The sequence below is a fragment of the Drosophila arizonae genome, chromosome 4, assembly GCF_054131065.1.
Source record: "Drosophila arizonae isolate 15081-1271.41 chromosome 4, UAZ_ARI_1.0, whole genome shotgun sequence".
NCBI lineage: Eukaryota > Metazoa > Arthropoda > Insecta > Diptera > Drosophilidae > Drosophila > Drosophila arizonae.
This window is the reverse complement of record NC_142924.1, coordinates 1,118,528-1,130,345: the sequence shown is the minus strand read 5'-3', so window position 1 is coordinate 1,130,345 and position 11,818 is coordinate 1,118,528. Positions and strand designations below refer to the sequence as shown.

Sequence of the window (11,818 nt, the reverse complement as noted above, 5' to 3'; positions counted from 1 at the left end):
AGGACTTGGCAAGTTCGAGCTGGAGGTATTCATTTCACGCGGACCGCAAACAAAGCACAAAACTCGTAAAGCCTGCGATCCTACTAACAACCCTTAAATATTGCTTAATAACGGTTCGCAATTGGATCAGTTGATGCTTTGGATAGTCGGCTTGTTGAACAGTTCCGCAAGAGAAGAGCTCAGGTTTCGTCGGCCGAGCAGGTAACCCAAGAACCCAATCGCATAAGCACTAGGGCAAACACGATGACCCGCCGAGCGAGAGGTCTTCGAGCTCTTCGAGTGTGGTTAAATGTCAAGCGACGAATGCCAACGAATGCCGACGATGGTGGTCAGTGTGTGGTTTCTCCGGGTGTTAAATAACAAATAAACACTTGTGTACACATTAGCATGGGAGAGAACAGAGAATTTATTAAGAGAATTTATTAAAGAGCCCGAATGGTCGAGATGAATAGAATATGGTATGGAGACGGATCAAACGCCGACCGCTGAGATAAAAAGCGTGTTACAGTTTTTATATGCCTGCCCAAAATAGAAATAAATGTCAAAATTTGTGGCTCATAAATAAGAGAGGGATTGCAGTGAAAGAGGGGTGAGAGAAAGGGGAGAGTGGGGGATGGACCACCATCGCTTATGGCTGTAAATTACCCAGCACATTCCTCAAGCTGGTCCCGGTCTGGGTCTCTGTTTCGGTCGCATCGCTTTGAGGATGTCATCATCAGCAGATAGCCAATCCTTGTCCGACTTAATTGTTGTTGTGAGGCTTGTCGTGCTTGTCGCATTTAATGAACATTTAATTGTAGCCCACATGTGCGCCAAGCAATGCCCGCAATGTCCAGCCACTGAAAAGGGGGCGCGGCCCAGCCAGGCCAGACCAGCCCAGCCCAGACACAAATTGAAAACAAAGTGCTGTGGCCCACTGGACACTCGTCGGGGCCAAGCGAGCGCCTTGACAAGGCGACAAACGAGCTGACAGTAGCTATAGATGGCCATGACAAAGTCAAGCCAGAGCAAGTCACAGACGGCGGCGAGCGGGCCTAAAGGCCAGCCGATGAGCCAGACGCAATGTCATTTTTGCTAAATAAAAGCTGCGATTCATCAGAATCGCAGAGATTCCCAGCGCCAAGTAAGGTCTGCAGCTGGATGGCTGAGCGCAGAGAAAAAAGAAAGATGCTTTGCCGATTGCTGAAAAGAAATGCAGCTCGAGCTGTGCTAGAGATGGGCGAGAGAGGCACGACAAGGCACGACGAGAGCACGAGCAGCTCGTGAGACCACAAGAGAGAGAAGGAGAGTTTGGAAAGGTCGTACGATTCACTATATGATATAGCCTAGACTCTTTGACAGAGAGTCATGACAAGAAACGACAAGAGAGGACACGATCACACAATTCTTATCGACTAATCTCATTTGAGGTCTCCTTAAAAATCCATAGTCAATTGAAAAATGCCTTTAATAATGATTTAGTAACTGACATAATTACGATCGGGAGGCGGGGCCTTACGCACGCTTTCAGCATCCGATGAGTCTCTGCAACAGATCGTAGATCATATAGACACATATCTACAAACATCAACACGATTCGACTTCATACTCACTCAACATCGGTTATATTCACGACGTCGTCAGAGCGAATACGCAGAGAGCACACCAGACACTCGGAATCCAAATCCAGGAAGCACAACTCACAATAGATGCCCCTGCAGTTGGGCGTTTTGCAAACGACGAAACTCCCGCTGCAAGCAGAAAGGATTTTATATTGCAAAGTGGCTTAAATAGCAGGAAGCTACGGATTCTGCTCACTAGATCAATCTTGACTTGCAGAGAAGACAGTATTTGCCCTGATAGGCGCCGAGGTAGCCTTTGGTGAGTCTAGCAAGGAGTATCATGAGATGATATGATCAGCCATATGTAAAATGCCGCTAACGCACCTGTACAAGGCTCCGCTCATCTTGGCTATCAATTGCGTTAGACACTTGCAGTTATCCGGGACGTAAAAGTTGAGTAGCTGCGCCCGGCATCTAACCCTACGGATAAAGACGACTGAGAGACAGAAATAGAAGAGGAAATAAGAAAGGATTGATCAACTGCAGACGGGTAAGAATTTCTACCTCTGCCATAGCTCAAGCGCTCGTGCAGCAAAGCAGCACGACGTCGCCCATTGGCTGGGTAAAACGTGGACATAACCTTGTGGCCCACGCGATAGCTGACTGGCTCGCCGATGATCAGAATCCAGGCCAGCAGGCACAGCATCATAATCTCCCAGTAGCGCAATAACTTTGGTGGCCTGGGCAGTGGCAAGCAATGTTGAATGTCCACAATAAGATTCTTGGTCAAGGGCTCGAAGGCCTGCACCAAGTCACGCAAAAGGTCAGCGATGAATCCGCCTCTCTTAATAACAACCTTCGTATATTCGGGTGCTGAGGAAAGAAGGGGTCAAATAGCTGAGACAGACATGAGATTCAAGAGAGTTTACGCTCCAGCTCGGCTGTCTTGTGCAGGTGGTAGGTCAAATTAGCGAGCATCCAGGACAGGCCATAGTCGAACACGCAAATGGTGAAGAGCTGGAAGCTAATGATGAGCAGAAGCACTATGGAAGCATTCGCATGACGCGTTTCGCAGGGCAAGAGGCGCCACGAGTCCAGCTGCAAAGGGAAACTGAGGAAAGTACTCGATCGACAGAAGCTGGAAACCAATTACCCCGACGAAAGTCTTCCGCTCGGTGGGTCGTAGGGGCAGGAGATTTTCCGTTTTCTCCTTGTTGATGTCGAAAAATTCCTTGGTCAAATAGTAGTTGCGATAGTGATTGCTGTCCAAGTAGTTGACGTGAAAGTAGATCGAGTGCAGCACCAGCAGCCCAATCAGCAGTGCCAGCATAGCCGCCAGCCAGATGTAGACGAAGAGAAATATGTGCCGATCGAAGTCGGCGGCGATATTCTGACCGATATCGCCGCCCGAGGCGCCGCTAGTCTCATCCGACTTGGGGCTATGATCGAACGTAATGCTCACCTCGAACAGGGCGCGGATCTTGCCGAACATCTCCAGGGGCCCTGCGAACAGAGCGCAATTTTTAGAGAGCTCTCACTCGATGGACTTCCCTGGACTCGGACTTACGACTGAAGACCTGATCGACAATCTGCTGCTGCTCCTTCAGGCTCACGTCAAAGAAGCTGGGCAGATCCTTCAGATTCGAGCAGAACCATTCGATGTGCTTCTCGAGGGCACAGACGGACGGCTGCTTCTTGAACTTCGCCTTGCAGTCCTGCACGCTGATCATGCCAGCGCCCATGCACCGATCATAGGGCGAACCCACCTGGTGCTCAAAGAAGCTCTGCTGGTGCATCAGCCATCGATCGCAGCTCTTATAGCCAGAGTCTGTTCGGAGACAATGATGGAGCATTAATCTCTTATAGCTATGGAGGATCCCACTTACAGAGCTGCCAAATAAGTTCCTCAATGCTGCGCAATGCGCGGTCCAGGCGATCCATCAGCTTTCTCACCTGGCTCAGGCAGGTGTAGACCGCCTGCTCGATCACGTAGACGGGGGAGCCCATGATCTCGTGCATGGGCGTCAGAGCGGCGCTGAGCAGCGTTTGACCACACGACAAACTATGTGCCATTATCTCCATATTGCCCAAAATATTCGTCACAGGACCCAGAACAGCGAGGAGCAAGGCCAGAGAAATGAATAGCTCGCGCCCCGTATATCCAAAAATGGATACCAAACATAAAACTCCAATTGATCTGTAAAGAAAAGTTAAAGAAGAGGAATAGAAAATATAAAATGAAACACCCTACAGCTAGTAAGGTCTTAATGTACGTACTGGGTCGCACGGCTGTAGATGATTATGAGGATCAGCAGTCCGAGAAGCACAATGCAAAACCACTTGAGGCTCAGCTCTTCGCGCTCCTTGCGATAGTTGAAGAGATACCAGAGCAGGATCAGGACGATGCCCGATATATAGCCAATTATTGCATAGAACATTAAATTGCTTTGAGGGGGTGAACGATATTTCGGATCCGGCTCACGATTCCCTTTGGGATCCATCTTTGTTGAATAAATGGCCGTTTGGTTCCTTTCAAAAGATCTATGCAGCGAATACATATTTCCATATCCAGGCGCAGAACCTGAATTGGACTAGAGGTAATAGAGATTCATTGCCGACGATTAGCAAAGGGAATTCAAAGTTTATTGTTTTCTTTACGTAGTCGTTCCCTTGCTTAGCTGCATTCTTATCGCTTGAGGGCTCCCGGTCGGTCTTTCTGCTTGATCCAGCCTCTATCCGTACAGCCTCCGACGATGACTGGTACGATGAATCCAAGCTATATTCTGACATTTTTATTGAGCTTGCTATACTTTAGAATTGAGGCTTTAGGAGCGATATGGGCCTCATTTTATTTCCTTTCTGAATCTGAAGTCTAGCGCAAAGCAAAACATATTTCAGAATGAGCTCAGAGAGATAAGACTGGAAGAGTCTGTTAATGGACTAAACCCTAATGAATTATTAAAGGTTAAAGCATATCTATCAAGATTGCAATTCGATATTAAATATTTTATTAACTAGGAATAAAATACTGTTCTGACCCTATGGTATATCCATCACCTCCACTTCCGCTCATCTCTTCATGGCTCCTTGTTGTCCTTTCGCCTGCGATACTTCGCACAGTAGGTTCGCTTCCATATCTTGCCATAGGATTCCGTGTCGGCGTCATCGGAGGAGTCTCTGAAAAACCGATTGTTACATCTGAGGGATATCAGCGATGTCTACAGCAAGGCTTACTGGAGCTCGGAGATGTCGCTGTGATCGCCATAGTCGATGGGTCGCTTGCAGAGGCAGCACTTGTGATTGGACTCGCCGTAGCAGCGCTGGCAGTAGAGGCCCCGGCAGCTGGGCGTGTCGCACTGCACGCGGTTCGAGCTGTAAAGGGCAGTAGGTAGTCCTGGTTGAGACTGACTTGGATTGAGGCTATCGAGGTACTACACTAACGAGCTCAACAGCTGGGCGCACAGTATGCACGACTCCTTGCGGGGACCACCCGAGAGGCAGAAGCAGCAGCACCACCTGAAGAGAAAGAGACGTGAATAGAGATAGAGGGAGAGAGAGAGAGAGAGAGAGCTATGCGACGAACCAGCATAATTTGTTTCTTATCCAACTCCAGCAGCAGCTGTAGCAGTCCGAGTTTTTATACATAAACGTGGCCCTTATCTTGCGGCGCATCATCTTAAGAAAGCTGACTAGGAGCATTGGGAATATATCAGAATATATACCATATATAAGTACTAACTGCTGAGGCTATATCGATTTTAGGCAGATATATTCAAAAGTATTTTTTGAATTAACTAATGATCAAGGGATTCAATGGAACCAGTAAGAAATCAGCTTAATAATGAACTTTACTTCTTGAAAAGTCATTCACACGATTCTATAAAGTTTCAGGCAGTATTAGTTCCACTAAATAGTGTAGCTGTTAGTGAACCAAGGCACCAAGTGAACCAGTGAGTAAGATGAACAATAAATTTATGCTTAGAGAGTGAAATGAGATACTGAAATTGAACTAGAATAGAACTAGAAATCTACATTCTGACCAATAAATAGTGCGCTGAACGGAATAAACTGACCTATGTGAGAGCTCAACTTTGCTTCATTTGGCATATGAACTATAAGCCCTATGGAGTCGATCTTTAATAAATCGGAAGTTATTTCAAAGTTTCTAAGCAGAGAACTAGTTCATGACTTTTCTTTTCAGCTAACTAAACCAGACAAACCAAATTCCCACATCGTATATAAGTGTAGACCAAACCTCTCTTCGCAATGATCTTGTTGTGCAGATAGACCGCTCGGACATGGGCTCGCTCCGGATAGTATTGCTGCATGATCGCATGGCGCAGGCGCAGCAAATATGGTTCCGCGAGGAGAATGACCCAGGCGAGCAGGCAGAGCAACAAGATGGCTATATAATATCTGAAGTCCGGCTCCACGGGCTCGGGCAGGCAGCTCTTGGTGCTGACGCGCGGCAGCTGGGACATGGGGCGGAAGGCGTTGGCCACGCCCCGCATCACATCGCCCACGAAGCCGCCGCCCTCGACCTGCACGTCCAGAAAGGGCGGTATCTCGATGTCGTCCTGCTCCTCGCCATAGAACGTGATCATGTCCAGCAGCCAGAAGACGCCGTAGTCCACCAGGCAAATGATGCCCAGCTGCAGGCAGGTGTTGAGCATTAGGGTCGCATTCTCGGCCAGCCGCACAGACTCCAAGACAGTCAGCCGAATGCTGCCCAGCTGCAGCGATGCTCGAGGTTAGAGTTGAGAGAGGATCAATATCTGGAGAGCTCTCACCTTGCGGTACTTGAAGTGCTCCAGGCCCTGCAGTGGCATGACAGTCGGCTCGCCCCTCTCCCGGCACTTGGCGTCGATGGCATAGAGCGAGCGGGTCAGAAATCTGTTTTGATAGCTCAGGCTGTGCATGTAGCGCAGGTAGAAGTAGATCGATCTGTGAGCGAGAGAGTTCGAGTTGTGTGAGCCAAAGAGAGCAGAGGTTTATGATAGACTAATCAACTAATCAAGTCCCAGTCAAGTCTAGTTTCTAGTTTCAATGAGTCTGTATCTGCCTAAAGAAGAAGCTCTACAGGTTTTCTCTCAGTCTCTTCCCCAGTCAGTCTATCAATATATCATTGCTGCCTACTTTATAAATATGGTAAACACCATGATCCAGCAGAGCAAATCCAGCCAGCTGTCGAAGACCATAAAGGGACGCATGCGCACTTTAATGTCCTGAATGATCTCTTCGCCCACATCCGAGAGATTCCTGGATGCATTCGTCTGGAAGTGGAACTGGTGCTCGAAGCTGATGGTAACGTCGAACATTTCTTCCAGCTGTGCGACGAATTCGTAGTAGCCTAAGGAGAGAGAGAGATGGAGAATGTATGAGATAGATAAGCAGAGAATAAGCCAGAGAAAGATATCATAGCTATAAAAGATGAAGGAAGGAGGAGACAGATTGCAAGAAAGAGAGAGAGTGAGTCAGACTCACGCTCCAGTATGGTGTCCACGATCTCCCAGCTGCCATCCCAGACTCCTGCGCAAAACACATCCACCAGTTTGGCAGGATAGCAAAGAGCCAGAAAGATCTTCGTGGCGTAGCAGAGGGCCTTCAAGAAGCCGAGGCGAGCGCGGCACTTGAGCATCGCCCGCTTCGCCGCCTTCTGGCAACGCGTCCAGGGCGTGCCCAGCTCCGAGTTGCACAGCTCCAGGATGGCCTTTAGCCAGCCAGCGCAGGCCTTGAAGGTATCAACTGCAAGGGAAGCAGGAACAATCAGAGAGAGAGAGTGGGAAAGAGAGAGAGGTAGAGTCAGACTAACCGACAATCATGAGATAACTTTGAATGCGTAGCAGCAGATCCAGCAGCTGGCGCATCACGCGACGTAGCTCGTCCAGCAGCTGCTCGATGGCCATTTGGACGGCTCGCACCGGCTCCTTAATCATGTCGATCATGTGGCCCAGTGCCTGACGCAGCAGCTCCTGGCCGCAGGCCAAGCTGCGCAGCAGGGCCATCAGATTGGCCACGATGTTGGCAATGGGTCCGCGGGCGGCCAAGAAGAAGGCCAAGGCGATGAGCAGAGCGCGGCCTCGACTGCTGCCCAGCGAAGGCAACGAGAGTGTCAGTATGCAGCTGCGAGGGCAGACGAGGATTAGAGGCGATCCACAAGCGGATGCACTTGCTCACCGCACAGAGCGACTGAAGATCATCGTGGTGCCCAGCAGACCCAAACAGACGTAGACCAGCGAGCGCTGCGTCACATCTCGTGTCCTGAGTCCCGGATGCCACTCGTACCAGAGCAGGATGAGGGCGATGCCCGTCAGGTAGCCGCAGATGGTGAGGGGAATTATCCATTTCAAGGGCCAAACTTCGGATATCTGTTGCTTCAGCTTAAAATCTTTCATAATTTCTGAGTAATTAACACAAGTGACATTTGAAGAAAAGAATATCTTTCAATCAGATTCTTATTGGCAGAATGCCTATTGAACAAATTATTATGCTAGATATTTGTATTTTATAATTATGATAAATTTAAAACATTTGCGGCTCATTCAAATTTTGTGAAAATTCGCGCCAGCTAGCCGTGCCACTCATAAGCACGCTGCTACATCACAGTTTTTTCTACAGTTGTCTCGCTTTATGACAGTATAACATTTCGACTGTCTGCTTAGCTTGTCAACAGCTAACTGTTACAGCACTGTTCAGACCAGCGCTACAGCACCCCCATGCACAGTATGGTTGTCTCACTCTATGCAAGAGCGAAATGCTTAGCACTCCAGCTGACTGCTTGGCTCGCTGACGTTTCAAGCAGTTCAGTGCTTGGCAGCACTGACAGCAGCTAATTGTTATGCCACTTGCTTAGCCGTTGAAATTAAAACACATTTCGCTTTTTCTGTTTTTCTTTTCTTCTCTGTTGCTTCACTTGCTCTTTTAGTTTTTATTCTCAATCAAACCACTTACACGCAACACTTTTTTACATGTCTCAAACCTTAATTTTCATTAACAAACTGTATTTTCTTTTCTGGTGTTTTCTCTTGTTTTTTTTTTTTTTGTTTTTTTTTTTTTTTTTTTTTTTTTTTTTTGTCTTGCGAATATTAAATAGTTAGTTTGTATGTTGTGGGGACATTTTGAGGGGGAAATTTGTCTTGGGGGAATTTCCATTTTTGTCAAACAGCACGCGATTGCCTACTGAATGTAACGAACTTTTGCTTTTTGAACTTAGTTTTAGTTTCTCTGTTTATTTTACGTGCTGAAAAAACAACATTGCAGTCGAATTTTAGACAGTTTATATATGTATGTATATATACCTCTTCGATCTTAGGAATTGTATGTGTGTCCGTGTAGGTATTTTATGCTCATAATAATTTATAGTTGTTTTTTTCTGCTTAAAAACTATATATGTAAATATATATATTTATATATATTATTTATATATATATATATATATATGTTTGTGTGTGTTTGTTTTTGTGTGTTTATTTGGTGTTACAAAGTACCTTTAGGGCCAGGTTTATGGAAGGTTGTAACTTTATAATGCATGTATATATATATATGTATATATATAATATGTATATAGGTATACAAATATGTAGGTCTGTACATATAGATTGCAAATTAGTCTGGTGTATTTGATACTTTATTCTTTTGCAGAAAGGTAATTGAATTACGTTTACGTTAAGAGTTTTTTTTTACGTTTATGTATATATTTTTATTTTCATATATATATATATATATAATATTTATATATAACTCAGTCTAGCACCCCTAGAGATTGAACTTGGATAAAACGGATCGATTCGCTCACGAATTTATCAATATACAATGTGGAATATTCCAATACATGTAGATTCATATACATAGATACATACATATGTAAGTATATATGCAAATAGTTGTGTATGAACTCATTTCATATTGGCTATATATATGTACATATATATCTATATATAAATATATACGCATAAATATGTCTGCATATTAAGTATCGGTTAATGTTTTGCACTAAAAAATTTGCCATAACTAAATAACACGCACACATGCATACTCCCTCTCTCACTCTCTCTCTCTCTCTCTACTAACCCTTTCTTGAACACAAATGAAATTCCTTGTAAAGTTTGCCAATAAGATTCCAATATGGATTCCATTTGATATTGGATTTTATTTAAGTAAATCAAACATTTCTATCTCTTTATCTCTCTCTCACACACACACACAAATTCAACCGAAGGAACACTTACTCTCTCCCATTCTCTCACACTCTCTCTCCGCGTTTTCAAGCTCGAGCACAAAACGAAATTCCGATCAAATAACCGCCAATTGGAGTCTAATTAGGATTAGGAGTCTATTTCAATGACGGGCACTCACTTCACTCTCTTTCTCTCTTGATCTCTCACACATACAAAGTTGAACACAAAACGGAGTTCCTTGTGGTGTTTGCCAATTGGATACTAATTGGGTTTATTTAATACTAGATTCATAAATATATATGTAACATTCTTTCTCTCTCTCACACACACATTCCGTAAATTTCTTGCCAGCTTTGCCAATCATATTCTAACTAGAATAATAATTGCCAATTGGATTATATTAAAGTTTCGATTTCAACCTAACCTTACAAATAAATCGTATACATTTGCCCCGGCTTAAGAAACTTTCTCGCAAGTATTTAGTATATGCTCTGTGTGTGTGTGTTTGTTTGTGTATATATATTTCGATATAATAGGGGAGATATCGACAAGTTTAGGATCTAAACTCTTCTACTGGTTCACTAGGCACTTTCTTCTTCTTCCTTTGACAGAGCTGCAAAAATGAGATATTTCTTCTAATGGATATCTGGGGAATTGTGTATATGGTGGAGTCAGGGATTGTATATATACGTATATATATAGGGCTTAGGATTGGCTACATCCTCACTCTCAAGTCTGCGTGGACTTCGGTTTTAGGTACTGCAGCACAAATCAAATGAAAAACTTTTCTGCACTATGTCAGGCATAATACCTTTGCAGGGGGGCTATACGAAAAGTTGTATTGAGAGAGAGAGAGATAGAGAGAGAGAGAGAGAGCGAGATATTCTAGATCTCTCTTTATCTGTATAGAAACAAGTTCTTAGCTCCCTTTGTGTATGATGCTGACTCGACTATATGACAACTGTCTCAGCCCCTTACTTTCCCTCTCTCTCTCACTCCCTCTCTCTCTTAATGTAGTCCTGCAAAGTGTATTATAACTTCGGTAAGCCGAGGTTTGCTCCAACTTTATCTCTCTTTTTCTTTCAATCGAACAGCTCTTATATTCTCTGTCTTTCCTTTTCTCTGCTCTTCTCTTTCTTAAATAGACATCTACCTTTTCGTTCAGTGTAGTTTTTTACAGTGTTGTTGTTGTTGTCGAAACCTATGCTTAAGTTCTCTAGATTTTGCATTTCGCATTTTGTATGTGGGGAGGGGAAAAATGTTTGGATGATGGAACTAGTTGAACTTGGATAATGGAAGTATTTGTCTTCTTCTTCATCATCTAGCTTTCTTCTTCTTCTCTTTTTAGTCGAAACTTAAGTAAAAACGCAGCCAATTTTGTGAACCAAAGCGAAATAAAAACAATTTTTTCATAATTTTTTTGTAGTTTTTGAAAATTTTATGTTTTTTCATTAATATATTTTGTTTTTGTTTGATTTTTTTTTTTTAATTTGTAATTTTTAATGATACGTTCTCAATTTGTTTTTCTTCTTCTTGTATTTTTTGTAACCAATTTAATTTAATTTAATTATACATATATATTTAAATATATATATAGATGTGTGTACTGTTATATATACATATATATGCTATGTGTGTGTGGGTGTGTGTGTGTGTGAGTGTGTTTTTAATAATTTACATAATTTGCTCTCACTATTTAGTTTTTTGTATGTTTTTGTTTTTGTTTTTGCTTACATAACTCTCTTTGCGATTTAATAAATTATACAATTTTTGTTAAGCTTAGTTTATAATTTAGTTTAATTTAATTAAATTTTAATTGAATTAATTGTATACTTGCGTAACTTAACTGTACTATATATACGTGTATATATATATATATATATATATATATATATATATAGGTAAATTGCTGCTACGGCCACGCCCATCATTGAAAACAAATGTGGGACGCGATATGTATGTACAAATGTATTTTTTGCTTTCTTTCATTACCACTCTCTCGCTTTCGCTCTCTCTTTCTCTCACAGGCTTAAGTCTAAGTAGTTTGAGTGTGTGTGTATGTGAGTGTGTTGTAGGCGTGGTCTAAGCATAACTTAGGCT

At 43.6% G+C, this 11,818-nt stretch overlaps 2 protein-coding genes across 2 annotated transcripts; both read right to left on the bottom strand.

The window, feature by feature from the left end:
- Nucleotides 1–1,429: 1,429 nt before the first annotated feature.
- LOC108612711 (DC-STAMP domain-containing protein 2) lies at nucleotides 1,430–4,424 on the bottom strand. Its single transcript, XM_018005673.2, has 11 exons — nucleotides 4,200–4,424; nucleotides 3,819–4,132; nucleotides 3,428–3,738; nucleotides 3,109–3,369; nucleotides 2,695–3,044; nucleotides 2,471–2,639; nucleotides 2,106–2,414; nucleotides 1,926–2,037; nucleotides 1,798–1,866; nucleotides 1,593–1,730; nucleotides 1,430–1,524 (listed from the first exon to the last, which is right to left on the bottom strand). Exons 1-11 carry the CDS (start codon nucleotides 4,329–4,331, stop codon nucleotides 1,458–1,460), a joined length of 2,232 nt encoding a protein of 743 aa, XP_017861162.1. The 5' UTR covers nucleotides 4,332–4,424; the 3' UTR covers nucleotides 1,430–1,457.
- Nucleotides 4,425–4,450: 26 nt separating this feature from the next.
- Nucleotides 4,451–8,422, bottom strand: LOC108612708 (DC-STAMP domain-containing protein 2). Its single transcript, XM_018005668.2, has 10 exons — nucleotides 7,719–8,422; nucleotides 7,354–7,664; nucleotides 7,026–7,286; nucleotides 6,678–6,891; nucleotides 6,332–6,485; nucleotides 5,797–6,274; nucleotides 5,125–5,230; nucleotides 4,983–5,057; nucleotides 4,776–4,913; nucleotides 4,451–4,718 (listed from the first exon to the last, which is right to left on the bottom strand). The coding sequence occupies exons 1-10, from the start codon at nucleotides 7,934–7,936 to the stop codon at nucleotides 4,619–4,621; spliced, it is 2,055 nt and encodes a 684-aa protein (XP_017861157.2). The 5' UTR covers nucleotides 7,937–8,422; the 3' UTR covers nucleotides 4,451–4,618.
- Nucleotides 8,423–11,818: the final 3,396 nt, after the last annotated feature.